Source organism: Lytechinus pictus, chromosome 6 (assembly GCF_037042905.1).
Source record: "Lytechinus pictus isolate F3 Inbred chromosome 6, Lp3.0, whole genome shotgun sequence".
Classification (NCBI taxonomy): Eukaryota; Metazoa; Echinodermata; class Echinoidea; order Temnopleuroida; family Toxopneustidae; genus Lytechinus; species Lytechinus pictus.
In genome coordinates this window covers 6364416-6379761 of record NC_087250.1, presented here as the reverse complement: position 1 = coordinate 6379761, position 15346 = coordinate 6364416, and the positions used below count along the sequence as shown (strand labels likewise).

The 15346-nt window shown below is 36.4% G+C and overlaps 1 protein-coding gene across 1 annotated transcript; it reads right to left on the bottom strand.

Moving 5' to 3' along the window:
- Positions 1-4413: 4413 nt before the first annotated feature.
- On the bottom strand, positions 4414-14753 carry LOC129267190 (uncharacterized). Its single transcript, XM_064100532.1, has one exon. It carries the CDS (start codon positions 8049-8051, stop codon positions 7041-7043), a length of 1011 nt encoding a protein of 336 aa, XP_063956602.1. The 5' UTR covers positions 8052-14753; the 3' UTR covers positions 4414-7040.
- Between the last annotated feature and the right edge of the window lie 593 nt (positions 14754-15346).

Below are 15346 nucleotides of genomic sequence, written 5' to 3'. Positions count from 1 at the left end.
CTAAGGGAATAAATGACACGTTTTGAAGCAAGTATACATTTATATATTTCAATTGCAAATTGCTAGAAGAAAAAGTACATTTCCAATTGGTATATATCTAGTTATAGCATGAAACCATAGATATCTTATACCTCAGTCACAATTCCCCCGCGGCGTTTTTACCGTTTTATTCATTTTGTTTCGTCTGCATAGCAGAGCAAGACTATATAGTCGCCGCTTTTGACACGGTGGTGACGGCGGCGTCAGGATAAAATCTTGACCAATGGTTAAGTTTTTGAAATCTTATCACAACCTTTGAACATGTTAAAGGTAGATAGGTCTACTTCGTGAAATTTGGACATTATGGTCATCAAGCATTACTAAAGGTCATTTAGAGTCAATGAACTTAGATCGTGTTGGGGAATCAGGGTTAAGTTTTTGAAATGTCATTAAAGCTTGGAAAGTATACGAACCTAGTTCGCAAAACTTGAACATAAGGGTGATCAAGTTAATATAAACGTCTTGTCTATTTAGGTTTCAAGTCACATGACTAAGGTCAAAGGTTATTATTGGTGGTATATGTTGATTCACACCACAACTTTGAAATTTTGAAAAATTCCTGACATATCTCTAATGTTTCATCAAGATGGCTGCTTTGTCCCAAATCTTGGACTATCTGGATACAAATTTTCTGAATGTTCAAAATCAGTCAGCCTACCGACGTGACCATAGTACAGAGACTGCTTTCTTATAGTTCATCATGACATACTCCGAGCGATAGGCAACAAACTTGTTACAATTGTTTTCTTTCTAGACCTCTCTGCTGCATTTGACTCCGTCGACCATGTGTGAGATTTGATTACATCAAGAATTGAATATGCAAACTCTCTGTTAGTTGGTACACCTTCGGCAAACATCCAACGGCTTGAACGAGCTCAGAACCGGGCAGCCAAATCAGGGTACTAATGGATAATTCGTTTTTCCTTTCCAATCATCGCAGAGCAAAAACGGAAATCAGCACCGCGGTTCGGTCTTTGAAAACACAAAAAACGAAATCACAACGAGAAAAACCTGTTGTGATTTCGTTCTTTTAGATCAAAAAGAGAAAATTTAAATCAAAAATACTTTGGGGCTTTTTCTGATTTCTCATTCTAGATTTGTGTTTTTATATATCATAAAAAAATAAGAATACGCTTTCCGCTCGGTGATTTTGTTTGGAAAAACGCACACAGCGAAAACGAAATCGAAAACTTGCGCTCCACTTACTGCTCTGTGATTTTGGTTTTCGCACAGCCAACGGCCATATCGAGTACGGTTTCTGCTCGTCTCTGAGCCGACTTGTCCTTTCTTTCAAGTATATTAAAGAGCGCCCTCTACGTTTAGATCGTTATACACGTGCATTCCTTTATTTCTTTAATTTTGTTAATTTGAGCCCCCTAAATGTGCATGTGCAGGGTCATGGTCATTTTTATCTGGTTGCCCGAATTTAGTTTTACAAGTTAGAATACCTGGTTACCCCGGCTAAGCCGTCGGGATATCCCTGGGTTCCAATGAAAAAAAAAATCCTTTTTTGAATAAAAAAAATGTTCATTTTTTTTTGGTTATTTTTTAGCCCCTAAATGTGCATGCAATGGGTCAAGTTAGTGTTTATCTGGTCGCCCGAATCAAGTTCTATAAGTTAGGATACCTGGTTACCGCGGCTAGGCCGTCGGGATTTTCCTGGGGACCACTTGAAAATTCATTTTTTTTTTAATGCTAAAAATAACCCTTTATTCCTTTAATTTTGTTATTTTGAGCCCCCTAGTTGTTAATGCATCGGGTCAAGCTAGTACTAATCTGATTGCCCGCGCGAATTTCTACAAGTTAGAATACATGGTTGCCTCGACTTGGCGGTCGATTTATCCCTGGGGCCTTTTGAAAAAATATTTTTTCAAGTTAAGAATGCTTTAAATAGTCCTTTATTTCTTTAATTTTGTTAATTTGAGCCCATGCACCGGATCAAGCGAGTGTTTATCGAGTCGAGTTCTAAAGTTATGATACCTGATTGCCTCGTCTAGGCCCTCGGGATATCCTAGTTGGGCCCCTCGAAAAAGACATAAAAAAAGTATGCTATGTTATTTACTAAAGTTGGTCCTCCAAAAATCTCCTCACACTTGGGCATGCCAGTGTTTTTATGGTTGCCCGACACGCGCTTTACCTGTTAACCCCCCTAGCTAGCCTTCAAAACCCTTATTCTTTTTTTGATATATAATATCGAATATTGGTCCAACTTCACACGCATTTTTATATCGAACCTGAATATCAAACTGTCCATCTTTACAGTTTAAATATTGAATATCCAACAAGCCGGTCAACATGCATGTACTGCGCTGCATCTTTTTTTTTTAATAATCTTTTATTCTCTTCTCTCATCAAACAAAATTAAATATAGTAAGATATTAGATTCATAATCATAAATTAAAGAGCGATATCAAATCAAATTACACCATAATTACAAAGCTTGGTTTGAATGTGCATATATTGTGATCAACGCATTCATACACTTGACAACTCTTAACAAAAACGAAGGAAAACATTTTTATGACTAAATTCTAAATAAATTCAATTTGTTCTCAAAATACAGGATATACATCTTTTTCTAACAAGATTGATTCTTTAATTATTTTAAGCTAGGAATATATATTCTTGTTTTATAAAATTTATATACATACATAATATATATGTCTAATTGAAAAAGAGTACAACGTAAAATCAAACAAATTATTCACCATTTCTTGATGATTGTATCACAAAAAATCTGTAAAGAAACATGTAAGTTATTAAAATACTACTAGTACGATTCATGAGAGAAGATTTAATATTCACGCATGTTGTTGTTGTTGAATATGATGGCGCTCTTCAATCTCTCCAGATTATACGCGCCAGTCACTTTCGTAAGTAGGACGTCGTCGGCAAAGGCGATCCATACGACGTTAAACCATTGGTGACGATTATATGACATATTAATATAGATTAGTCACCCATCCACCTATTATATTAGTAGGTCCTACAAGATTAAACATCTTCGGGGAATAACACTTCAATACAAATAGACAAATTAAATATCGCGCGTGTAAATGATTGTTCGTGAAAAAGGGCACACCAGCTAACCAATCGGCTACTAGTTATATATTTATAGAATTTCTTAAAATAAGGACACACACCTAACTATAAAAACGGTTAGTGGCATATATAAAACATAGTAGTTCCCGTGTATAATCGGGATTAATTAACAATTGTTTAAGATTCGGGTCATTCATCTTAAGTTTATTAAACATAATGCGTTTCTCCTTTACATATTTTGAACAAAATGAATTATAATTTTCAATAGTCTCAATTCTTTGCACACCTCACAGAGGCCGGAAGAGTGCTGTTTAATTTGAAACATATAATAGTTTAATTTGCACTTACCTACTGTGATTTGATGAAGGAGGCATTCCTCTTTCCGAGAAAAAACCTTTTCTATATGCCTGCTTAAAAACATTATCATGAATAGCATATAAAAATGTACCATTTCTAGACGCATTCCAATCTGCTTGCCAGACACTTTTATAACTTTTATAAAATGTCATGCGTGAGCATGTGAGTTCATTTATAGTGTTTGGTAAAACGATGTTCACAAAATGTTTCGCGGCTCCTTTCTTGGCAGCTTTATCGACGATCTCATTGCCGTTAACATCACAATGTGAGGGAATCCATTCAAAATCAATACAGATATCTTTCAAACTGAGTTTATGAATTTTAAATAAAATTTCATTAACAATGGAGCATTTAATGAAATATGAATCAATCACATTCAGTGATGACAAAGAGTCGCAAAAATTACAACTGAACATGGTTTATCAAAGGAGTCTAACCACTCAAGTGCCATTAAAATGGCCAGGAGTTCCGCTTTCATGATACTAACGTTGGATAACCTGAAATACTTTTTTATTTTATATTGAGGAACATAATATGCTGCCCCCGTTCTAAAATGTTCCTGTTTGGATCCATCAGTATATATATGTAAATAACCATTCCACACAATTCCAATTCTTTATAAAACGATAGCTTTCATCTCGGCCGTTAGCATATCCTTTTTTCTAATTATACGATGAGCACAAAACGACACAGGAGGGCGGGACAAACGCCATTCCGGGATTCTTCAGGCAGAATCATACATTTCACTTCCATAGTCTAAAACAGATAAAATAAGACCTTTGTATATCATCATCAAAATTTCATACCTATTCCCCCAGGACGTACCCTAAACGCAACGTAATAAATTTAATCTTTTCTTACATTTATCAATAATCGCATTAATGTGGCTAGACCAAGTTAGTTTCGAGTCTAACCACATACCAAGAAATTTGAACTGCTCACAATGAGGCAAAACATGCCCATTTATTTTTAAAGTAATATCTTTCTTTTGTTTATTGGTAAAAACTAAAACTACAGACTTTGTGTGAGAGATATTTAATTTCCATCTCCAGCACCAGATTTCGATTTCATGGAGGGCTTCTTGCAGCTTTTGGCGAACCAGATCTAAGTTTGAGCTAGTAAACCAAATCGCGATATCATCTGCATAACATGATAATTTTACTCCACTTTCTTTAATCATTAAGTCATTTAACATCAATGTAAAAATGACAGGACTTAATGAGCTCCCTTGCGGGATTCCGTGCTCTAATACATACTTTTCTGACATACTATTGCTAACTTTCACGTTACAATATCTTTTTCTTAAGAAAGTTCTAATAAAGAAAAATAATTTTCCATTAATATCTAACATTGACAATTTTTTCAAGAGACCTCCTTTCCATAACGAATCATACGCCTTTTCCAGGTCTAGAAAAACTGCCACGGTATATTTTTTCTCCTTCAATGCTAAATGAACATCTGTTTCAATCCTGACTAAATGATCTTTGACGCTACGATATTTGCGGAATCCTGATTGAAGTGGGTTTAACGTTTTCTCATTATCTAAAAACCAATTCAGACGGTTTTTAATCATTTTCTCCATGACTTTAAACAGGGTTGATAATAAAGAAATAGGTCTATAGGACGACACTAAACTAGGATCCTTTTCAGGTTTCAAAATAGGTATTTGAACAACTTCATACCAAGGACAAGGGAAATGTGAGGTTTTCCATATGTCGTTGTACAGATCTAATATGACATCAAGCGCTATTTGGGGTAAGTTTATTAACATAATCGCATGAATATCATCCTTACCTGGCGCCGAGTTTTTCAAATCTTGTAAAACATTCTTCATTTCATTCATGTTAAAATCGTCGTTAATGCAGTCATCATTCGACATTTCCTTACATAAATTATCTTCATTTTCACCATCATCATGATCATTATTATCAAAAGATCTGTCAATAGACTTGAAAAAACGGGCGACCGCATCAGCCTTATCTTTAGATTCACTAATGATATTGCCGTCAACGATTAAATTGTGGAAAATATGAGTGTTCATTGCGCTATCTCTCATCCCTTTTACTTGTTTCCATACTTTTCCGATATCTGTAAATCTATTCATTTTACCGCAGTATTTAGACCAATAGTCATATCGTGCTCGCCGTTGCACCTTCTGAGCAAATGCTTTCCTTTTCAAGTATAGTTGAACATAATTTCTATCATATCTTCGTAATCTGTTTTTAATATGATTTCTCTCCGCCACCGCTTTTTGACATGCTTCGTTCCACGAGGGAGTTACTTTACCTCTGTTTTTTTCCTCCTATTCGCACTCGACGAATACACCTCTTCGAAGCATTCAATATTACCTTAACTAGTATACCATATCGTCCTTGAATATCCAAATTACATGCCGAGTAATGTCTCTTGTAATTTAGATTAAGTAATTCATTTTTAATTGCTTTTCTATACTCTTCCCAGTTTACGTTTCTAAAACTCCATCTAAAACCTATATCTGCGTTTTCTTTAATATTTACGTTATTTGTCTGTATTAATTTGATCACGATTGCATTGTGGTCGCTGCCAAAGTTATTGGTCAATACTTGCCACTCCATACTACAAGCTAGTTCCTTGGAGACTATAGATAAATCCAACATGGAATAAGAACCAAAGTGCGGGTCTAGTCTTGTTGGTGATCCGTCATTGAGTAATGCTAGATCATTAACCTCCATGAAAGATTCAACAGTTCTTCCGTTGGAATCAAGCTTGCTGCTCCCCCATAGAGGATTGCGGCTATTAAAGTCACCTAGAATAAGAAGCTTCCCTGGCACATTTCTAATAATGAAGTTTAATTCTTCTAGTTCAATCTTTTTACAGGGATTATAATAATTGATAATGGAAATAATGCCTTTCTTTGAAAAAATATCTACCCTTTGATATTCGATTAACTCTTGAACTTTCATAACCTGGAAAGCGATGTCCTTTTTAAATACATAGCCAGACCACCTCTCCTACCATCCTGTCTGTTTCTACAAACACAAAAGTAATTAGGAATGAACGACACATTAAAATCATTAAACCATGTTTCCTGAATACAAATAATGTCTGGGTTGGAACCCAATAAATTATTATCAAAAAGAGAAGTTAGAAGTCCGACCCATGCGAAACCATGCCTTGAGCATTCCACTGGACAATTACTAGATCAGAGACAGACTGTTTTACTTTAAGGTGGCACTTGACCATTTCCAAGGTTATGTCTGTCTTTAAGAAATAACGACTAGCATGTACAACAGATTCCAAAAACTGATCATCGTTTTCAGACTGTTGTAACTTACGTATCACAAATAGAATAAACATAATGAAATCCAGGGGTGCTACACTCATTAATGTGTTGACATTATCTTTCTTTTGGTTATTCGAATCAGTTCCTTGCCCCGACTCCTTCTCTCTTTCCCGCCTTCCTTCATTGTTCCTTTGTTCTCGGATTGGGCGCGGAATCTTTGATTGTTGGATTGATTCGTGGTCAGATGGCATTGAATTTGAAATGGGACCAACATTCTTTAGTTTCCTTTGAGTGTTTTCTTTAGTGTCGCTAGTACTTATGGTCTTACTTGCCTCTTCCACTATTTCATTTTTTTAGTGCGATACACCCTAGTCGCTTGTGCGTATGTAATGTTTTCCTTCAATTTAACCTTTTGTATTTGTTTTGCCTCTATGTAAATTTTGCAACCTTGATACGCCGCCGATTGTTTATCTCCACATCTAAAGCATTTTCGATTTTCCTTTTGTGGGCACTCTTCAAAATCATGTTCCCCTCCACATCTCACACAGCGCAATTTACCCTTGAAGTTTTCCTTCATGTGCCCAAAAAGTTGACATTTGTGACACCTTGGCACCGGTGGACTAAAGTTGTCCACACGTTTAAGCTCATACAGAAAGTTTACTGTCTCGGGTTTATTCTTGCCTTTGAAGGTGATGAAAACTGATGGGCTTGGTACTATTTCACCATTAATTTTCTTCATAAAACGCTTAGCATGAATTACCTTCTGATCTTTCAATACTTCTGCAATTTCCTCATTACTTATCTGTGTATCTATTCTGTGAATAAAACCTTTCGTTGTGAAATCATGATTATCTTCATAACGCATTGCTTTAACGTCTATAGCAGCAAGCTTGGTTATTTCCAACAATTTCATGACTTGTATGTCATTCTCACATTTCAAAATCATCATATTTTTCACTTTTACTTTCCCATTCAGATTGCCTACCAGATTATGAATTTCTTTGAACACCTGTACTGGGTTTGCTCTGCAAATATTCTTATTTTCAAGGCCAACAATGACTACCCTCCTGCTTGAATGCGTGGGAGTAGAGAATTTAGGCATTTTACTGTTCTTCGTATTTAAAGTACTATCGCTATTGCTCCTAACCCTTGCCCTTTTCTTAGCCGATCGGATAGAATTTCTGTTGATCGCCGTTTTCCAAGAACAATTCGATTCATCATAACTGTCCTCATCATGGACAGTATGATCATCGGAAGATACCACTAATTCATCTGGCGCTTGCCTAAATCTATTACTCGCTGCTGCTAAATAATCCTCTTCGCCCGAGGATATCGAAAGGTTATTCGCCATAATTGCTAATTTTACAAGAACATAATAGTCTGTAGGCCTATTGATAAATTGAAATTAGTCTCTTACCCGTTAACGTAGTGTTAACAAGGTGAGTATGAATGAAAATGAGTGCATGTCACCATGGGAACGACTATATGGTAACCCAAGCCTCCAACTCTGCTCACTACGGCAACTGGACTGTTCAATCCTCGATCTACTACAACTGGAGATCAATCAGAAATCAATTCCATTCGACAGAAAAGGGGGAGCAGGCCGATGGACTGGAGATGGCTAGGAAGCGGCACAGATGCCGGTGAGGAGCCGGGTGTAGCCGACTTAGTCCAGGATAGAAGAGGCATAACCTTGTTTTTTTATATATACAATATTTTTTGATGGTTTCTTGTCAATTCGAGGGTGCTGATTACGAATCTGGATGATGCCACTCGTGTAGCCTTGAGCATTTTCCGCAAATTGGCAAAATCCAATATGGCCGCCAAAATATGCAAATTACCCATGAAAAGCATAAAATTGTCCACACATTGGCTATGAAATGCATGAAATTGTGTGGCAGGAGTGAAATACTCTCTGATAAAAAAAATTTTGACGAAATATTTATTTTCCTGATATTCAAAATGGCCGCCAAAGGCCCTTGTATACTTTATCATGTACAATATGAATAGGGAGAACTAATTTTCACATAAATGAGCACTAAAGTGCAAAAAATCGCAATGTATGAACGAAGTAATATATGCAAATCATCATTACTAACGAGATATATCATTTATTATGTCATATATGGGAATATTTCTGTATTTTGATATCTAAAATAGCCGCCACTCGCCCAAACAGTATTGCGTACAATGGCAATGGGGGCCAAACAATTCACAAGAGTGATCACTAAAATGCATATTATTAAGATTAAACGAGTGGAATACTGACTAAAAACATAATTGTTAACGAAATATATTATTAATATGCCATGTATGTGATGAATGTTTTATTTTGATATTTATGCTTTTCGTATTTAGCAGTACAAAAAGCTCTTACGAGTACTGCTTTTCATATTACGACAGTAACATTTGAACAATGTAAATGTCTACTTGTTTATTGACAAAACATGCAGGCGCTTAAGAAATGGCAAGAACGTTTTCTTCTTGAGCATGACAGCACTTTATCAAAAAAGAAATGCTTCGCCTTTTTGTATATGTTTCCTGAAGGGGGGGGGGGGTGTGGACTGCCGCCTCCTACCGACTCCAACACCCCTGTACTGTTTTAATTGAACGATTTAAAAGAAAGAGACAAAACGTGATACAAATCTTTCATGATTTATTTATTAATTTTGTTTTCGATTGTGAAAAAAACCCAGAACGGTTAAAAAATGAATAAAATGAAGGAACATAATAAAACACTTTTAATTTAGATGTTACAATTTCATTAGATGAAAATATTTTACTTTCTCTCATTGTGACGAACAGTAGTCGGTAGCATGGTTATTTTGGAGGGAAAAGAAGATAAAGAAAGATGAAACGTAGAACGAGACGAGGAGAGCGTTGGGAGGTATGATTTCAGATCCACTATATAATTTGAAACTTATTTACATCCTTCACTCTTTGAAATTGCAATACAAACCATAATTTATGAAAAGATACGAAAGACAGTATTAAGTGAAACGTTGAGGCCACCGCCTTGAAGCCCCCCAAAAATCACAAAATAGTTTCGGACTTTCGTTGCGCGGTGTTAAATCATCATCATCGCACTTGCAAGGGAAAATTCGCGCTGACCTGTCCGCGCGTGCTGATTGCCCTTACGCATTTTTGTACACAGTGCCGATTGACTTGGGGGAAAAGCGAAGATTTTACAAAATAACACGACCTTTTCCTCATAAATTTCTTAACTATTCTATTGATTTGAGAAGCGAAACCTGTATTTCTAGAAAGAAAAATGTCTGATCTTTTACCTTTACATTTACTAAAAATCCTGAAAATACATCAGTTTGGCGCAATTAGCAATTGATTGGGAAAACACCGCCACAGATCCAATAACCAGCAATGTACCAAAACGGCTCCACCGCAGGGAGAGGTATCGGGATTCGCGGGTCCGCACGCAAAGGGTTAATCATATGATCTGAAACTCGCACAGGATGTTTCGAGATAAACTTGTAAGATTACTTGTATGTCTAAGTTTCATGAATGAAATCCATAAAATTTTAAAGTTATGATTGTAATTCAACATATACCCCAACTTGGCCAAAGTTCATTGACCCTAAATGACCTTTGACCTTAGTCTTGTGACTTGAAACCCAGGCAAGATGTTTAGTAATACTTGTGTCCAAGTTCCATGAACTAGGTCTATATATTTTCAAAGTTATGCTGACATTTTAAAAGCTTAAACTTAGGTTAAGATTTTGATATTGATTCCTTAACATGGTGTAAGTTCGTTGACCCCAGATGACCGTTGACCTAGATCATATGACCTGTAACTCAAGCAAGGTGTTTAGTAATACTTGATTAACTTTTTGGCCAAGTTTCATGAACTAGGTCTATTTATTTTTTTAAGCCATGCTGTCACTTCAGTCTCACTCTGATTTGCAGGTGAGACAAAAATGAAGTGTTAATTTAGCACCTAATTGGCTTGTATAGTGACTGCATATTGAGTGCCGATTTTCTAGTTGCAATATGAATGATTTAATCAGCACTCATGGTGCAGTCACTCTACAAGCCAATGAAGTGCTAAATCAGCACTTCATTTTTTAGAGTGTGAGAGTAATCAAGATTCAGTTAGCATACTGCGTGAGGTGATGCTAGGGATCAGCAGGCTGATCGCCAATCATACTCGGATGCTACGCTAAGAGAGATTCTCGTCCTCGTGCTATTTGGGACCTTTCGCAATCCTCACGGACGCTAATATTAGGGTCCCCTAACACAAAAGTTAACGCTTAATCATAGACTTGATTTTTAAGATTGATTGTGCATTATAGTCAATAGAATCAAACGTAGAAAACTGCTCTACAATCAATGCTAAGCTTTGTGTTACAGGGGTTTACAGGCCCTACAGATCTGCTTTTCGTGTGCAAAATCCTTTTCCGCGACACCCGCACCAAACATGCATGTATATTACGACTGATGGCTGGAGATATTCGAAATGCAGACCTAAAATAGATTATGACATGGATAAGAAAGTGGTTTTTCAAACAAATCGAGTACATATTGAGTGAGGAAAAACTTACTGAATGAAGGCTTAGATATATCATTACAGTCCATCGACTCGATATTACATTTGATGTGGATTATTGATGTATCACTGGCAATTGATTTCATGGGTCAGATCAACCTCTCCATAGTCGAACATTTCGCGTGAGTTGATATGTGCACAACATATGCAATACGTTTGAACTCGTTTCTTTTTGTTTCTTTTGTTTCTTTTGTTTCTTTTGTTTACTCCTTCTACACAAACGATATGCCTCTCGCACACGATGTAATGGGCATTATGTTTTACTTTCCCCAGAAATGGGGAATTAGATTCAAATTCCGGGGGGACCACTTCCATTAATGAGTGGATACCAGGCACGACCATGGGGTTTCGAAAAGTACCCTAAACAAGGGAAGTAATTCTTTTCCAGATTATGAAAATGCATCTCTTAACAAGAATTTGGCTTGTGAAACCCTACAAGTATTTGATATATATCCCTTTTTGTCAGCATTTTAAACATCGTTTTGACACCCTTATAACGTTACATAGGCCTATACGTAACGTACCTGCCCACTCTGTCCCCTTTTAAGCGTGGTCGCTCCTGGTATCCACTAGTCAATGGAAGTAGGCCCCCCGGGCGGCCTCTCGAGCTCCAGGAGGAGTCAAATGTGGCTTTGGAAAGTCGTCCTCAATCGGATATATCGCTGTTACCATAGTAGCAACCAAAATTTTGCACACGAAACGCATATTGAATGTTTCCGTCGCAGATGCGAAACTAAAAAAAAATCTCATGTCACACAATTTGCATTGCAGGACAGAGTTTTACGACTATGATGACGGGCCAAAAAGTATCTTCCAAAATCAACTAACGTCGTAAATAAGCAGGGGCGGATCCAGCTTTTGCCAATAGGGGGGGGGGCCGAAAAATATTTTCATCAACATTTTTGTCGATTGGCCGCTATGATCTGATTTTTTTATTTATTTATTTTTTTTTTTTTTTGGGGGGGGGGGGGTTCAGGGGGTAGTCCTAACTAGAGACTGAAGTTTTAAGTATATGTTAGTTTTTATTGTTATAAACAACATAAGGTATCTCATGTGGTCTTAATATATAATGCGAGCGCGAGCTCAAATTCTTTGATATTTTATGTCCTTAGACCTGAAGATTCTGAGGAGATTTTATAATCATGAAAAAGATAAGTATCCAACTAAACAATGCGAGCGCAAAGCGCGAGCCGAAATTTTATCATAGTAACGTGAAAAGGGACTCAATAGGACTGTTTTTAGTGATTAATGAAGAGGATACAAGTATCACCAATTAAAGAATGAGAGTGCAAAGCGCGAGCTCAAATTTTTTGATATTCCGACCTGAAAACTGGACAGTCTAAGCGCGTTTTTATTTAAATACAGAAAAAGCTGTGTGTCTCAAACAATTAAATGCGAGCGCGAAGCACAAGCTCAATTAATTTATATACTGACATGATAAAGGAGCATTTTGAAAAATTTTGGTAAGAATTTCCAAAGAGGATAGGTAACTCACATATCAAACAATGCGAGCGCGCAGCGCGAGCTGAAAATTTTGATATAAACAATTTGTGTAAAACAAACAAAATAATTAAAGGTTGATGTGCGAGCTAAAATATTGTGTGCAAATTGATTTCAGATCTGGATATATAAGTGTCATTTAATCCTCTTGAATGGGATTCATTGGCACAGGCAATGCGAGCGCGAAGCGCGAGCGAAATTTTTTATATAAAGTTCTTTTTCCAATTCTTCCCCTCACTCTTTTATTGTTTCCTTTCGGGGTCGGGCCGGCCGTTACGAGGTTGTAAATTACACATCCTGGGTATGATACCTCTTTCCTACGTTTCTTTAGTGTTTTTCCTATAGTACACTTTTTCTGCAGGTTGTCAAAAAATAGGGGGGGGGGGGCCGGGGCCGGCTCGGCCCCCTCCTGGATCCGCGCCTGATAAGCGTGCGCGTCCTCAAACGAAAGGTCGGGATTATCGTGAAATTCACCACGTATGAATCTAAGTATGTCCTGATAAAAATAAATGCAAACCAAAAGGTTCAGGAAAGGTGATAGTAGAGAATCTCCAAAAGCACAATATGGACCTACTGAATGTAGCTTCGAGGAAGAAAGAGAAAGTTTGTGTTTCATGGTGCATCGACGGACGTAATGTAGCATTTCTTAATTTCACTGTTTGAAAGAGAGTAATCACATGACTATCAGTCTTGAAGCGTTGGATAATCACTATTCATTTATTTTTAGCTGCGGCCTCCAGTCAAAAATTTCTTTACTAGACTTTTAGCGGATTGTTGAGTGTATTGTCTTTGCAATCAATCATGTAATGTCGATTTGAGTATAGTTTCTCAGATTTAATCACCTATGATTAGAGATGGGAGTTTTGGAATAGAGCAGTCTTTTACTCGCCTAATGGCCTTAATAGTACTTTCTTTTTAATATTCGATGAATTCATCTACCTTCTCCATGATGTATAATAATTGATGGTATCTCTACTTTTTTTTGTATAGTTTGAGTTTGAAAGAAAACTTTTTTTGCGTGTGCAATATTCAAGGATTTCACTTAACTGCTTAAGTTGCATATAATATCAGATAAAAAATGGAAAAGGGTGGGAGTTGGTGCTTTTGTAGGAGAAGACCTGTTTTACAAGCATAAAACTGATTAACATATAAAAAAGAGTACTTCAGAGTGTATTTATTGAAATAGAGAACATAAGTTATAAGAATAAAATGATAGATGTAATTAATAGGCCACCTGATGAGTCTGTAAAAGCATATTTATATTTACCTAATTCAGTTTTTCATTGCATATACTAGTAAAATAAACGCATAAAAGGAGATGTTATTTCTCAATTATTACATGCCACATCTTGCCATGAAGCTAATAACTTTTTGAATTTGCTGGTATGTCTTTCTATGTACCCATTTAATTCATTAACCTACCCGACTGACTTATCATTATATTTCTTTGTTATAATATACAATTGCTACAAATGATGTCATTAAAAAAATAAAATTGTGTAATTTTAGTAGTTTTTAAAGATAATTTTGCTGTATTCACTGTTTGTCTTTTGAAGATTAGATGAAAAAAAAAAAAAAAAACATAAGGATAGGAATACAATGGAATTCAGCAAAGGATTGCAGAATGTCAGTTGAAATTCGATATCAAATGACCCAAACGTGAGTTACGGTTGTTTTTTTCTAAACATACTAGTATTTATGATGAATGTTTTCCGTTTCAATAAGTAAGTAGTAATAAACGCAAACATAAGCAATGGTTTGATACAATTTCAATAAAAAAAGAAGTTGAATAAAAGGGCATTGAGAACTCAAAGGAAGAATAGAATAATAGTCCAGGATAGAAGGGGTCGAACCTTGTTTTTTTTTATATATACAATGTTTTTTTATGGTTTCTTGTCAATTCGAGGGTGCTGATTCCGAATCTGAATGATGCCACTCGTGTAAACTTGAGCATTTTCTGCAAATTGGCAAAATCCAATATGGCCGCCAAAATATTAAAATTACCCATGAAAATCATAAAATTGTCCACACATTGGCTATAAGGCGTCTTGTCAAAAGTGTGTGTGCGTCTTTACCTTTATATTCTACGGCGAACCCGCTGAGCGTGCCATTGTCCATTTTTCTTTCCTACGGGTCAGTGCTCTTGCCATTCAAGACGCCAGCGTGCCCTTTTGCAGCGAAAACGGAAGCGTCCGCTTTTATCTTTTCTTTTGACACCCCCGGTTGGCTCTCCGAGAAGATGTTTTTGCATGAGCGCCCTCTATGTCCACGATATCGGTGTTTTAGGCCCGATCTCTAGTCACTGATCTGAATATCGTTGTGTCCTTGTATCGGTGTGCCTAGTCCAGTGGGGTATATATTTTCCAAAGTTACGCTTTCACAATTTCTTTTGATAATTTTTCGTTTTGGGTTTCAGTACATGACAAAGTTCAATTAGATTTAGATTTCATTTCTTTAATAAAACAATTAAGCTTTAGCCCTTTAGCACGAGCATTTTGTTTTATTTTGAAGAATATACCGTTAAGATATTGACTTTCTAAAAGTAAGTGTTCAGGCGCGGGTGAGATTTTATTTTATCACACTGA